This window comes from Ambystoma mexicanum, chromosome 2p, assembly GCF_040938575.1.
Source record: "Ambystoma mexicanum isolate Mex_15411 chromosome 2p, UKY_AmexF1_1, whole genome shotgun sequence".
In the NCBI taxonomy this organism is placed as follows: Eukaryota; Metazoa; Chordata; class Amphibia; order Caudata; family Ambystomatidae; genus Ambystoma; species Ambystoma mexicanum.
The window spans coordinates 1,130,180,491-1,130,195,022 of record NC_090923.1 but is presented as its reverse complement, the minus strand read 5'-3'; the positions used below and the strand labels follow the sequence as shown (position 1 = coordinate 1,130,195,022).

Sequence of the window (14,532 nt, the reverse complement as noted above, 5' to 3'; positions counted from 1 at the left end):
CCCGGAGAATGGCACGCAATCCCTCCAAGCGAACGAACAATGGCCCTCCTCCGGAGCCTACAACCCCTGGGCCGAGAGGACGCCCAACGTGGTTCCCCCACCCCACTCTGCTGGCGCCTGGAGAAAGAGGCGTCAAAAAGGACGGACGGACCAGGGACAGCCCCTCCTGGAGAAACGAAACCCGCAACCACCAAAGTAAGGAGGCCCACAGAGCCAGAGATACCAGGATCAAGGCTGTGTAAGCCCGAGAAGCCAGGAGCCACTGGGCAAGACACCAGAGGATGCAGATTAAGACAAGCCCATGGAAACCAAAAAGAAGGAAGACACCATGGGCCCCTGAAGCATGATCAACAGGCAAGCCGTGACACACCGCCTCCAGAGAACCCTGCCCAGAACAGACAGCAGGCGCTGGACCCTCCCCTGGGACAGAAAAATCCACCCCATCCATGAGCAAATCTGAGCCCTGACAAAAACAAATCCTGAGAGGGCTCCACAAGAGACAAAACACCAGTACACCAGAAAATCCCCAGTCCCGCAATGCCTAGTAAACCAGCCGGAGACGAATCAGGATCGACCCCTGCAGGGCCATGTCGACTAACCAGGTGTCCAAGTAGGGAAACTGAAGGCCCATCAGGCCAAGATGAGCCACCAACCCGGAGAACACCCTGGGATCCAGCGCAACCCGAACGGGAGCACTCAGACCTGAAAGCCGAGATCCCACTGCAAAGCGGAATAAACTACATCTGGCAGGGGCAGAGAGACACGTGGTAACATGCAACTCGGAGAACCAGGGAAAACAACCAGACCCCTGTGCACAGCATCGGGAGAATGTCCTGCAAAGGACCCATCTTGAAGCGTTCCTCCCGGACGAAACAGTACAGAGCCTCGAGGTCTAAGATTAGACGAAAATCCGCCCAAAGGTTCGGGGGACCAAAAACACCTGCGAGTAAAAACCACCAATCCCGATGCGTAAAAGGACCGGGCATGAAAAGCTGCCTTCAAAAGTAACTCGGTTAGAGCCGTTGCCATCGCCAACTACTCGGGCAGTGAGGAGGTTGGGGGGGGGGGGGGGGGGGATCAGCAGTACAACCCATGCAAACCTGGATAGGGGGAAGGCAGGAAGGACACCTGAAAACCCCTCCAGACAATGTCTTGAACCCAGGAATCCGAGTACCACTGAGCCCATATCGGAAAAACACAGCAAGCAAATCACCAAAAAGTTTGGAACCGTCAAAGGGAAGCTAAAGGGCAGCCGCCCACCGAGACCCCTCTGTTTTCCAATTCCGCAGGCGCACATGCCTGCGGGCCGACACACCAGCACCAAGGCCGATCCACTCACTCCATCAAATGCCAGATCAGACAAAAGGGCCACCTGCCGCAGCATGTCAGCCAACAGCAGGGCACAGTCAGAGCCACCGTCAATGGCCACCTTCAACCTCATGAACCACTCAGCACATCCTCTGCAGTGTAGGACCCATAGAAATTTGCCCTGAGGGCCAGAGGAGCTCCAGTATGAACCTACTTTAGGCTGCAATCCACCTCACGGTCCACCGGGACCCGGACAGCCGCCTCCTCGGCCAACCCAGAGGAGCGACCCACCAGACTTGCGAAGACATCATAGATAGTAACCAAAAAAGGAGTGGAACTGTGACCCCGGAGGGGGACAGAGTAGGAAGGGAGCAATGTGCAACACAGCATGCCAGGGCTGCAGTCACGGCAGTAGACAGCCAATCAAGTTGAAAACAGATCAGAGTAGCTGCAACAGATATCCAACGGGAAAAGGAGAAGTGTGCTCTAATTTCACAAAAACAGGTCGGGAATGGTGAAAAATGGTTGCAAAAAGTAGGAGGAGCTGTGAACAACGAAAAAAAAAAAGTAGCGAAAACACCAGCGCCCGACGGTCCCTGCTCACTTAGACCACTGCACCCTCTTTCCTTTCCATGTCCTTCCCGGACAAGGAACATACAGCTGAAATTTTCTTTCCCCTCTTGCGAAGCCCAGGAGAGGAGGAAGAGGAAAAAGGGCAAGGAGCCTGAGAAGAGTAGTTCGCTGGCCCATGGCGCAAGCAGCACAAAACAGAAATGCCAGCAACACATGTACGTCCCTCAAACTCCACGAGAGAATAATCATCCAATTCCCCTGGCTATGGGCCGTCACTGCTGTCATTCAACTCCAGGCCCACCAAAGCACATAACATCAACAACTTCAGGCCAAGAGAAAACCCACCAACAGGGGAAACGAACAATCCACCCCCATGGGAACAAGCCGTTACATTCAGCGTCCATTCAGCGTCCAAGACACAGAGAAACATGAACACGAAAACTCCCCCTCCCCCCCGGAGGAGGAGCCCCTGCCCCCTTAAGGGTCACCAAACAAGCATAATGCTGCAACATGCAGAACGCTGAGTCCGACGGGGCCTACCGACATGGGTCCAGCACCCCACCTAACCCCCCCGCCCCAGCTCTTACCGCAGGCCCTCCACAACGGCTCTGGGCCAGGCAAAAAAAAAAAAAAAAACAGGGAAGGCTTCCTGCTCAACTGGGACCCAAGTCCAGCAGGGGGCCCAGGACCACACCGCGCCTGGAGGAAACTGAGGTCCCGCCACAAAGCCCCACCAGGGGGCCAGTAACTGTAGCTCCCCAGAGCCACGCGCCTGGAACAGATATACCTGCCGGAGGCAGGAAGAATTAAACTGGGTGCCGTGGGTTAAGGGGACGAGGTATAGGAAATAAAAGAAGGTCCTGTGTCGGAGGCAGGGGCCTTATGAGGTAACTACTGGGATGAGGAAGAGTGGACATGGAGGTAATGCAGTATGGTACCAGAAAGCAAAGAAACAAGGCAGCTAATGTAAATCTTTTATTTGCAAACAACATATAGACTAAGGAGGTAGTGGTGGGAAATAGTGGTTAGTCTTTGCTCATTAGCTAACGACACTTTCCATTTGGGGTCAAGACATACAAGAAAATCTGTGCTATATTGTTAGTGGAAACATACACCTTTCATACAACGGGCTGAGAGATGCCAAACGCGTCATGGGGCCACTTGGGAAGCCTTAAAGATGTGTTACAATGTCGTTCCCTCTCTCTATGTAGATTTATAGACTATTCAGTGGCAAGTGTGAGCTAGTCCAGGCTCACATCAACCTGCAAGTCTGCTACTAGATGTGCATTTCCATTGGGGAAAATTAAACGTCATTATTGTGCAAGGGAACAGGATGACTAACGGATGACAAACGTAAATTTGCAAGCTCGCCCACTCAGCTCTCCAGATACACACAGCTTCTTACTGTTCAAGAGTCAATTATCAGTCGCCAATGGCTAGTGCACACTTTGAACCTCGTCATATAGCTGTATGTTTATGTATTTATAAAGCGCTCCGGACCCGGGAGTAAATGGGCGCTGGTACAGGTTACAAAGCACAATGCATGGTAATTAACAGTAATAATTTTAGCAAGGGTTATATACAGAGAGTACAGTCAAAGGCAATGAAAACAGACATAAATGATACATGTACAGTATATACAGAAAGTAAATTGTGTCTAACGTACTGATTGACTTTGTGCCAATAGCCACCCAATGGCAAGTTTCCTAAAGGACTGGAAGGAATTGGCCGACTTAATGTTTAGTGGCAGGGCGTTCCAGTATTGGGAGGCGAGGACAGTGAAGCTAGATCCTCCGGCTCTTTTGGGAGATAAATCTGGGCACCATGAGACAGAGGGTGTTGGATGATCTAGTTGTTCTGATGGATTGCTTCCAGGTGAATTTGTTCGTAAGGTAGGGGGGCTAGGTGATTGAGGGCTTTGTATGTGAGGCAGAGAGTTGTTAGGTCAATTTTTTGTTGGATGGTAAGCCATTTGCATGTGATTCTGGTGTCAGAGATATGCTCACACCTAGAAATGTTTAGTGCTGCTCGTAGCGCATTGTTTTGAATGACTTGGAGTTTACTAGTTATAGCTTGGTTGGGACCTAGGTAGAGGCTGTTGCAGTAGTCTAACAGACTGTATGAGGGCTCTCGCTAGCGTAAGGCAGCTATTGGTAGAGAGAAAAGGTCTACAGGCCCGAATTAGTTTTCCTGTGTAGGCGGTGGAGGAGGCAATTGAATTGACTTGCTTAGTAAGGTTGATATTGGAATCAAGATAGAAGCCAAGAGTTTTCACATTTTTGGCGACAGGGATGGTGTTGCCATCAATGATGATTTTGGAATAGTTCGGGCTCCGTTTTTGTAGGATGTTGGGTGAACCAACAATAAGCAGTTTGGTCTTCCCGTCATTCAGGCAGAGGCCATGTGTGGCCACCCATGCCTGAATGACAGAAGATTTCATTGATCCTGGTGACATCAGTGTTATAATTGCCAGATTTGGTGAGAAGTATCTGGGTGTCATCCGCATAGTTTGTGTAAATGACACCCAGACGATCCAATTTATCAAAGAGAGGCTTTGTAAAGATATTATATAGGGTGGGGGAAACGCATGAGCCGCGTGGGACAACACAGGTGATGAGGGTGGGGTCTGCTGCTGCCACAGGGGAAAAGACCTTCATGGTTCTGTTGGCCAGGAAGGACTGTATCCATGTGACAGCAGAAAGGGAGAAATGGGTGGCAGAAGAGAGGTGGTTGCAAAGTATTTTATGGTCGACTAGGTCGAAGGCTGCTGAGAGGTCTAGGAGGAGTAGGATAGCAGCCTTGCCCTTGTCCTTAATGTCGTCAATCTGACTTGAGATCAACAAGGGCAGTTTCTGTTCCATACTGGAGGTCGAAAGCCAGATTGACGCAGTCCCAGTAATTGATTGCACTCTAAATAGTTCTGGATTTGCAAGTAAGCGACTATCCAGAATTTTTAGCAGGAAGGGAACGGTCGTGATAGGCCTGTTATTAGTAGGAATGGCTGGGTCCAGGGTCTGTTTTTTTTAGAAGAGGGAGGACCCATGACTGTTTCAAATTGTTAGGTACTGCGTTAGTCGAGAAAGATATGTTTATAAGTTTAGAAATAAATGGGGAGAGGTCTCTCGCTGCATCTTCTATAATTTGTGTGGGACAGCTGTCGCCTTTACAGTTTGAGGGAGGTAATAATTTTTTTCACTTCTAGTGCGGTTACCTTTTTGAAGGTGAAGCCACAATTGGTATTGGACGTGATGGGTGAGCTAGGGGTGGGTAGGTTACTATTGGACAGTTGTAGTATTTAATTTTTGTTTGCAGGCCGGTGATTTTATTCGCAAGGGCATTTTGGATGCTAGTGCACCATGGTTGGTCCTTCACGGACATGTCCGTAGGTGGATTAGGGTTTTCTAGCTCCTTCAAGATGGTAAATAGTTCTTTAGTACTGGAGCTAGCATTGTTTATTCTTACATTGTAGGCTTCCTTTTTGGCACGAATTATTTCTTTTTTATAGAGGGAGGATGCATTGGCGAGGTTAATTTTGTGTTCCTCAGATGGATTCATTTTCCATCGGGTTTCCAATTTAGTTTTCTGATTTCTTAGTAATTTAAGTTCCGGTGTGTACCAAGAGTTAAGATGGGCTCTAGGTTTACCTTTACGTAATTTTAGGGGGGCAATGATGTCAATGGCATCATTGTAGGTGTCTACAAGTAGGTGGAGGTCCGATGTGTCAGATCGTGTTGAGGCTCGGTAGAACCAGGGGAATGAAGGTTTCTACGGTAATGTTGCGCTTATTTCTGGTCAAGCATGCTGGTGCCGGGGGGCACTGTATATGGTTCAGATTGTTGGTGCTAATGTCAAATAAGAGTAGGAGGTGGTCAGTCCATATAAGAGGTTGGGGGTCCTTACAGGCGATGTTGCAGTTAAGGGCAGCGAGCCAATCTAAGGTTCTGCCCTTCTGATGCGTGGCTAAGGTGATAAGTTGAGTGTAGATATGTTCGCAAAGGGCATTGGCAAGGGCGGATGCAGGGGTATCGTGAGGATCATTGTAACCCAGGTTAAAATCACCTAGGATAATGTTCTGTGAGAGAGGTTTAGATTTCTCTGCTATGAGGGGGGTTATGTCTTCCGCAAAGGTCCCTGTTGGGCCAGGGGGCCTGTAAATTAGTTCTAAAGTGATAGTGGTCTTAGGGGTAGTTTGTATTTTAATGGAGAGGTGTTCACATGATTTCAGTATAGGGGCAGTGATAGATCTAATATCAAGTGAAGATCTGAATATGAGAGCTACACCTCCTCCGCGAGCATCAGGTCTGTCGGCCCTAAGGATGGAGTAGTTGTCAGGAACCGCAAGGGTTAGATAAGGACTTGCTGCTGCGTGAAGCCAAGTTTCTGTGGTGGCAAGGAAGTCCAAATCTTCTGAGCGGATAAGGTCGGCGATTTCAGTAGGGTGAGCAACAAGGGATCTGACGTTAAGTAAGGCTCCTTTAAGTGAGCCGGAGTTTGCAAGGGCATTTTTGTTGGTGACTTTAGTCATGGGGGTAGTTAGTGCTTTATTCAGTGAGGTAAGAAGTCTGCAGCCTAATCTAGTGTTACGGGTGGTGATGTTGGGGTAGGCTGTAGGACGATGTTCTGTTATTTTAAGTGAGTTAAGGTTGGTGTCACAGTAGGCATCTTTGGCAAGGTCAACGAGGTTGGGTGGAGGGTGATCTGGGGTGACGTCAATTTTAGCAGTATGATTTGTAGGGGCACTGTGGGGGAAGGGAGGCAGGGTGGACAGGAAGGGTGTAGGGCAGGGAATGGGGTGATGTCTAGGGCAGCCAAGCTTGGCTAGGCCATTGCTAAATGGGATGTAGCTACTTCTACTACAAGGCATGTGATTAGGCATGACACAGAAGGGGAACATGATAATGATGAGCCAGGCTGACATAGTTCAAGACAATGGTAGGTCGTGAGTACAGTGGCTAGATTCGAGTTATGTGTAAATTGGCAAAGTCACTAGTAAATGGAGCAAACACAGGCAGACTCAGGCTAGTTAGTGTAACAACTGGGCACGACGCAAGGGTACAGTGGTCAGTAAGTGACCAACGGTCACAATGCAATTACACAATGGTCGCTAGGTGACCAAAAGGCACATACGATTTCGCAGAGGTCTCTAGGCAACCCAGCAGCATAAGGGCCAGGATTCTACACAGTTACACAGTAGGCCAAAGTGACCATAGGGCACAGCACAATTTGCATAGTGGTCAATGAATGGCCATAAAGCTCAGCACAATTTTACGGTGGTCTCTAAGCGACCATCGGGTACTGCACAGTTACAGAGTAGACCGTGAGTGATCATAGGGCATGACCCAAAATACACAAAGGTCTCTAGCGATCAAAGGGTGCAACACGATTGTAAGTGACCATAGGCAAAGCACAGATTCACAGTGGTCTCTAGGCGGCAGTATGAGCATGGTGTCGTAGTTGCACAGGGGGTCATGAGTGACCCTTATAGTGGGGGGGTGGGGATCAGCTGAGTTGAAACAGTTTCAATGAAGGATAGCGAGGCAACTATCAGGCAGATGCAACAAAGCATTAGGATGTCTAGATTTGATGGTTCACTGTAATAGCATGCATGGCATTTATCAGACAGATGCATCAGAACATTAGGCTACCTAGATTCGAGATTTTGCAATTATAACGTGAATTGCATTTTTCTGGCTCATGCCGGTATTCGCCTAGAAACCTGTGTAGCGTGACATGGATTAAGATACAGTATGCCACATAAGGACTCGGCAAACAGGTGAGTAAATATGTTAGTGGTAATTCATAGTAGATAAGGGAACCATTTTAACGTTAGGTGGCAAAGCTAATCACTGTAGCAACAAGAGCAGAGTCAGGTAGCAAGTAAAGTAACTCTCGCACGCCGGAGAAGGCAGCCCCAGCGGGTGGGAGGGAATGGATACGGCAGTGATCCAAGTTGTGCAGATGCAGGGACCACGCCGGGTTGAAAGGTGATTTTCAGTCAGATTGTTATGCGAATAGTCTTGTAGGCAAGCAATAAAGGATAGATAGCTTACCCAGGAACGGCGAACCGGGTGTGAATGCCGCTTGGTAGGTAGACCACGGGGTGACACGCAGAGTTCCTGGCCCAGGCTCAGACAGCTCAGGACAGGAGCCTTGTACACCGTGCCTTTGACACAGGTGCCTGCTTCTGCCTACCGGTGGGAGGGATATGGCCGGGTAAGCCAATCACCAGCTGCTTAGTTGTAGGGCTCCTCTAGGTTAGGCAAAGCATGGCGCCATCTTTAAAAAGCAAAGTGTGCCTTCGGGCAAAAGCATAGTGTATTTAAACACCTCTTTTTGTATAGTCGCGGCGGATGTTCTGGGCGAAAAAGGTGCGCAGTTGCACTCGCCTTGAGATCAGGCGAAATTGTGGTGATTTGCTGCAGATAAATCGTGACTGTGCGTGGAAGTACCACACACAGACCAGTGAAGCCCACGGGCTTACCTCATGGTCGAGGGGGCTCCCAGCTGCTCCTGCAGCGCTGATGCCGGGGGGAGAGCTCCTGCTCGATCCCGGGCAGTGTGTTCTGAGGGGGTGAGGTAGTGAGTGAAGACAGGCTCAAGACAGGAGCCTTGTACACCGTGCCTGTATACTGTGCTAAGCAAGCACAGCAAATATAAAAAGGGAAGACTTCCTAGCATCGGCCATTGTCTATTCAAGAATTGTGAAGAGTCTGCTCAATGTTAAGTATACCTAAACCATCTTTCAAACTTTTTTGCTCCCATAAAAAATATTGTGCGCAACTATGCAACAGACTATTCCGTTATTAGTGTGTAGAACGGCTACAGAAATTCGTCCTGTCACTTCCTTTTGGTTAAAATGGTGTGGTGGGATAATGCAAATCTTGCTGAAATCACAGCTTCAAAGTCACTGGATTTCTTTCTGTCAGAATCAGCTCAACTTTTCATAGTTCCCTCAAAAAAATAAGGTTTATATATTTAGTGAACATTTTTTTGCAGCCTTACAAATTTATTCGAATAACACATTTTAAAAGACGAATTTGGCGATGTTGAAAACTGCAAGAACGATGCAGTGTTCCGGTCTATAAAACAGGCGTGGCAAGGGGTGTGGCTACCGAAAAGTGGACGTGGTTTCGAGTCCAGGTTTTTTGCTTCGAAAGGTGGAACCTAGACCGTCCGAGAACAATTGATTTTTTTAAGTTTGAATCATTCTAGCTTCTGCCTTAATTGGACCGCACCCAACTCAGTTTTCCCAAAAAATATTAGAGTGTACAGTGCTCCAATTAATAGATGGAGTTGAGTGTGAAGGGTAAACGCAGACACTCAGACCTGATACACAAAATATATAGGGGCTTTGAAGGGAAGTGATGGCACTTTACAACACAAATAAGCAGAGGGTAGTCAGTGCAAGTCTGGGAGACTCCGGCTTTACAAGTACTCCCTACCTAAAAGTACTTCTTTAAGTATCTAAAGCCGTAGTCCTGATGACTTATCACTGACCAATAAAGAGCACTCAAAAATCCAGTTAACTACCCCACACATTAATGAAGGATGGAGCTCCGTTAACAACATCGGTTCACTGAGATTTCGAATCAAAGATACGCCAACACTGCACCTACTCGGTCGTCAGACCCATTTCTTCCGCTCTCCAGCGCCCCTCTGCCTGGTCACTCATTGCTTAACGTCCCCATAGTCGATTCTCTTTTTCGGGACCTTCCAATTCTTCACTTGATCGCATAATGTTCTCGCACCTGTGTGTGCGTGTGTCACTAACCTTTGGTCCTTTCTCCCATTGCCCTCTTAAAACCCCTTACTTGACGTCTCCCTATTCCTGAACCCCTGTCAAACCTATTGCCAATCTCTACACATGACTTCGTCTAACGCCTTTTGCCTCCTCCCCTGCAGCGTGTCTTCTTTTTCCCGTCTGCAGTTCATCACTAACTCACCTGCTTCCCTCATCGGTCGCCATCTTACACGATAGTGCTGTCACTGGTTCCCATTAGAGAAACGGACCTAAGAACACGTCTTCTTCCTGTAATTTACTCGTAAAATAGAGTCTAGAGCTCATCCGAGAAATGGACCATGGCAACACCCCGCCTACTGTTCTTCACGTGACTTTGGGCACGTTTCGTTCCCTACCATGCATCTACCGTCAGACGTCATCTTTTTTTTGTCCCCCATGGTTATTTTCGCGAGCGGGAACCGACAAGGCTTCGGCAGTCTGAAAAAGCAACCGGGATCTGCTTGTTTTTGGGTGGCGGAAATTAAAATAAGAATAAAAGTGGTCTGATGGAGTGCCCGACTTCATCTTGTGCCTTCCCTTAGTGATTTTGTGGAGCGCGAACTGGAAAGGCTAAATGGGCCTTTTCTTTGAGCTATCGGGAAAGTTACCCGCAAGACACCAGATGGAGACGGCCGAACTAGTGGGGCGTGGGGGCATCAAGGTGTGAATCTGAAGGGTGTCATGGGGCATCTTGGTGTGAGCCTGGAGTGCAGGATGCGGGCATCTTGCTGTGTGCAGGGAGGATGTTATGTTGCGTGCACTGCTACCACCAAAGGTATTCTCCAGGTAATCTAGGATGGGGCATAATGGTGTGTTTAGAGTGAGGGATCGGGCATCTTGATGGGATCCGGATCAGAGTAGGGCATCTCAGATCTGGAATAGAGGGATGGGGCATCATGGTATGGGTCTGGATGGGTGCATCTTGGGGTCTAAAATGGAGGCAGAGCGTGCATTTTGGTGTGGTCTGGAATGCAGCGACTGGGGCATTTTGATGGGGTCTGGAATGGATGGGGCCATCTTATCATACCTCCAAAGGGAGGGATGTGGGCACATTGGTGTGGGTCTGGAGGGAGCGATGTGGGCACATTGTTGTGGGTCTGGAGGGAGGGATGAGGCATCTTGGTGGAGTCTGGATCGGAGAGTGGGGGCATCTTGGTGTGGGTCGAAAGGGAGGGATGAGGGCTCATTGTTGTGGTTCTAGGGGGCAGGATGGGGCATATTGGTGTGCGGGGAGCGATGGGGCATCGTAGTATGGGTCTACAAGGGGGGATGGGGCATTTTGGTAGGGTCTGGATAGGAGGAATAGAAGACTTCTTGGTGTGGGTCTAGAGGGAGGTAGGGGACACATTGGTGTGGGACTAGAGGGAGGTATGAGGGCACATTGGTCTGGGGAGGGGTGGGGCTTCTTGGTGGGGTTTGTATTGGAGGGTGGAGGCATCTTGGTGTGGGTCTAAAGGGAAGGATGATGGCTCATTGGTGTGAGTCTGGAATGGAGGGATGAGTCATCTAAGTGTGAGTCTAGAGGGCAGGATGGGCAACTTGGTGTGTAGAGGGAGTGATGGGGCATCATAGTATGGGCCTACAGGGAGGAGTGGGGCATTTTGGTGGGGTCTGGATCGGAGGGATGGGGGTATCTTGGTGTGGGTCTGGAGGGAGGGATGGGTTATCTAGGTGTGCGTCTGGAGGGCAGGATGGAGCATTTGCTGTGGGTGGACGGATGATGGAATATTGGGGTCTGCAATGAATGGAGGCACATTGGTGTCAGTCTGGAACAGGTATGGGGCATCTGTTGATTTGGAGGGTGGCATGGGCAATCTAGGTGTGGGCTGGGGCATATTGGCGTGTGTGAACTGGGCACATTTGTGTGCATCTGGATGGTGGGATGGGGCATATGCATGTGGGTCTGCAGGGTGGAATGGGTCATCTTGGTGGGGTCTGGAATGGAGGGATGGCCTTTTGGTGTGGTCTGGAGGGAGGGGGTATGGGCACATTGATATGGGCCTGGGAGGGAGGGATGGAGAACATTGATCTGGTGGGAGGGATGGGGGCATCTTGGTGTGTGTCTGGGAGGGAGGGATGGGGCACATTTCTCTGGGTCTGAAGGGTGGGATAAGGCATGTTGGTGTGTGGAGATGGATATCTTGGTTTGAGTCTGGAGGGCAGGATGGGGGCATCTTGCTGTGTGGAGGGGGGATAGGTAATCATGGTATGGGTGTAGAGGGAGGTTTGGTGGCATCTGGTTTGGGGGTTGGCATCTTGGGCTCTGGAATGGAGGGATGCAGCAACTTGGTAGGGTTTGGCTTGTTGGCATCTTGGGATCTGGAATCGAGGGATGGGGCATCTTGGTGTGAGTCTGAGAGATAGGGATGGGGCACATTAGTGTGGGTCCGGAAGGAGAGATGGGGGCACAATGGTCAGAGGAACTGTTGGGGGCATCTTGGTGTTGGTCTGGAGGGCAGGATGAGTCCATCGTGCTGTGTGGAGTGAGGATGGGGCATCATGGTTGGGGTCTAGAGGGAGGGATGTGGGCATCTTGGGTTCTGGCTTGCAGGTTTGGTGGGATCTGGAATGGGGCATCTTAATGGGGTCTGGAGGGCGGGATGGAACACGTTGGTCTGGATGGCGGGATGGGGCATCTTGTTGGAATCTGGATCGGAGCGAGGGAGCCTCTTGTTGGGGTCTGGAATGGAGTGATGTGGTCATCTGTGTTGGTCTGGAGGGTGGCATGGCAGCATCTTGGTGTGTCAGAGGGAGAATTCAGCATCATGGTATGGATCTAGAGTGAGGGATGGGGGACATCTTGGTGGGGTCTGGAGGGAGGGATGAGACCATGTTGGTGTGGGTCTGGTGGATGGCATGGGGCTTCTTGGTGTGTGGAGAGGAATGGTGACATCTTGGTGGGGTATGGAATGGAGGGGCATTTTAGTGGGGTCTAGAATGGAGGTGGAGGGGCATCTTGGGGTCTGGGATTGGGGAATCTTGGTTCAGGTCTGGGGCGAGGGATGGGAACATCATGTTATGGGTCTAGAGAAAGAATGGGGGCATCAAATGGGAGGTCGGGATGGTGGTATCTTGGTGTCTAGAGTGGCATGGGGGCATCTGGGTGTGGAGGGAGCGGGGCATCATAGTATAGGTCAGGAGGGATGGGCATCTTGGGGCTGGATCGGACAAAGGGGTGCATCTTGGGGTCTTGAATGGAGGGATGGGGCATCTTGATGTGGGTCTGGAGGGAGGTATAGGGGCACATTGGTCTAGAGGGATGGGGCATCTTTGTTTGGATAGGAAGAGGGGCATGGGGCATCTTGGTGGGATCGAAAATGGGGCATCTTGGTGTGGGTGTGAAGGGTGGCATAGGGCTTGTGTGTGGAGAGGAATGGGGACATCTAGGTGGGGTATCCAATGGAGGGACATTTTAGTGGGGTCTGGAATGGAGGAGTAGTCCATCTTGGGGTCTGGGATGGGGCATCTTGGTGCAGGTGAAGAGAGGGTCCCTGGAATGGCCCTTGTGCCCCCTCTGTGCATGTGAGCCTGATGAATGAGAAATTAGAGATGCCAGGCGATGTTTGGCCAACCCCCAGGTGGACCGGTGCATTCCACGTATGTGAGCAGATATTCTCTGGGGGAGTTTGCGCCAAGATCGGATCTTGTTGCTGCACATTCGTTCCAGCAAACGAAGAAGCCAATGGATCACTAACTGAAGCAGTTACCAGATTGTCACGAGTGCATACACAAATGGAGGAAGAAGCAAAGGGGGCAGGAAAAGATGAAGGTTGGAGGTTGGCTGTCATATATATTCTCATGGATACCTACATAGATGGAGAATGGACTGAAGGTGTTGCTGGCAGCACTAATACTGGTACAACTGATACTGTGTGATCAGGATATGCATCACACAATGCTGAAAAATGACAGAAAAAACTGTAGGAATGAAAGTATTAGTAGAAACAACTTTTGAGAAAGACAAGATAATAAAAAGCTGAGATACCCTGAGAATGCAAATGACAGGGTGCCCACTGTTCCTGACTGGAGTAGTGTTCGAAGATCCCTACAACTACAAAGAATATTGGGGAAAATGGGTATGGTACAACCCGGAAGGAGACTGCTGTTAAGTGACATGGAGTTTGGATGATCATGCAAAGTTCTATAGGCACTTGGGAGGAGTGATGAAGATTTGGCTGCCAAGGACAACAGTGAATAGGTTTGGAGAAGCAGTCAACCAGAGGTGGAACTGAAGAGAGGGTCCCTGGAATGGCTCCTGTGCCCCCTATGCGCATGTCAGCCCAAAAGATAAGAAACAAGAGATGCCAGTTGCTGTTTGGCCAACCCCCTGGTGGGCCGGTGGATTCCATGTATATGAGCAGATATTCTCTTAGGCAACTGTTCACACCCTATCCAGCTGATGTCTTCGCAGATACAGGTACCGTATCACTTGACCAGGTTGACTGATGACAAATATCCAGCCGTGCTGATGTCATTATTGGCAACACAACATATTAACGTTAGTCTCAAAGTAAACTCACATCCCTGCACGACGTTATGCAGACACACACGTGAACACTTGAAGAACATGCATGCACAGCTCTGTAGATAGAGGACAGAAACATATTCATACTGTCAGAAGCCTTTCCTTTTCACTAGCCAAACGCAGAAATGCAAGAAAGCAAAAGTCGCACAGAGTAAGCTTGCACCCGCTTTATTGCAACTAATGATATGGAGCTATAAGGAACCTGGAAGAACCGAATATTACTAACCTGTAAGAAGAATAATACAATATATATATATATATGGAAACCATAGAATGACTGTAGTGAATTCACATTATAGCCACAGGCCTCAGAATAAGGAGGGAAGAAGAGATGCAGACTTTGCAG

General features: G+C 49.5%; 1 protein-coding gene across 2 annotated transcripts in view; it reads right to left on the bottom strand.

Moving 5' to 3' along the window:
- GANAB (glucosidase II alpha subunit) overlaps positions 1-9,949 on the bottom strand; it is a 919,668-nt gene extending 909,719 nt beyond the window's left edge. For both annotated transcript variants that reach the window (XM_069645184.1, XM_069645185.1), the window contains exon 1: positions 9,825-9,949. In XM_069645184.1, the coding sequence (XP_069501285.1) occupies positions 9,825-9,847 (23 nt within the window). In that variant the 5' untranslated portion in view covers positions 9,848-9,949. The remainder of the gene's footprint in view (positions 1-9,824) is intronic.
- Between the last annotated feature and the right edge of the window lie 4,583 nt (positions 9,950-14,532).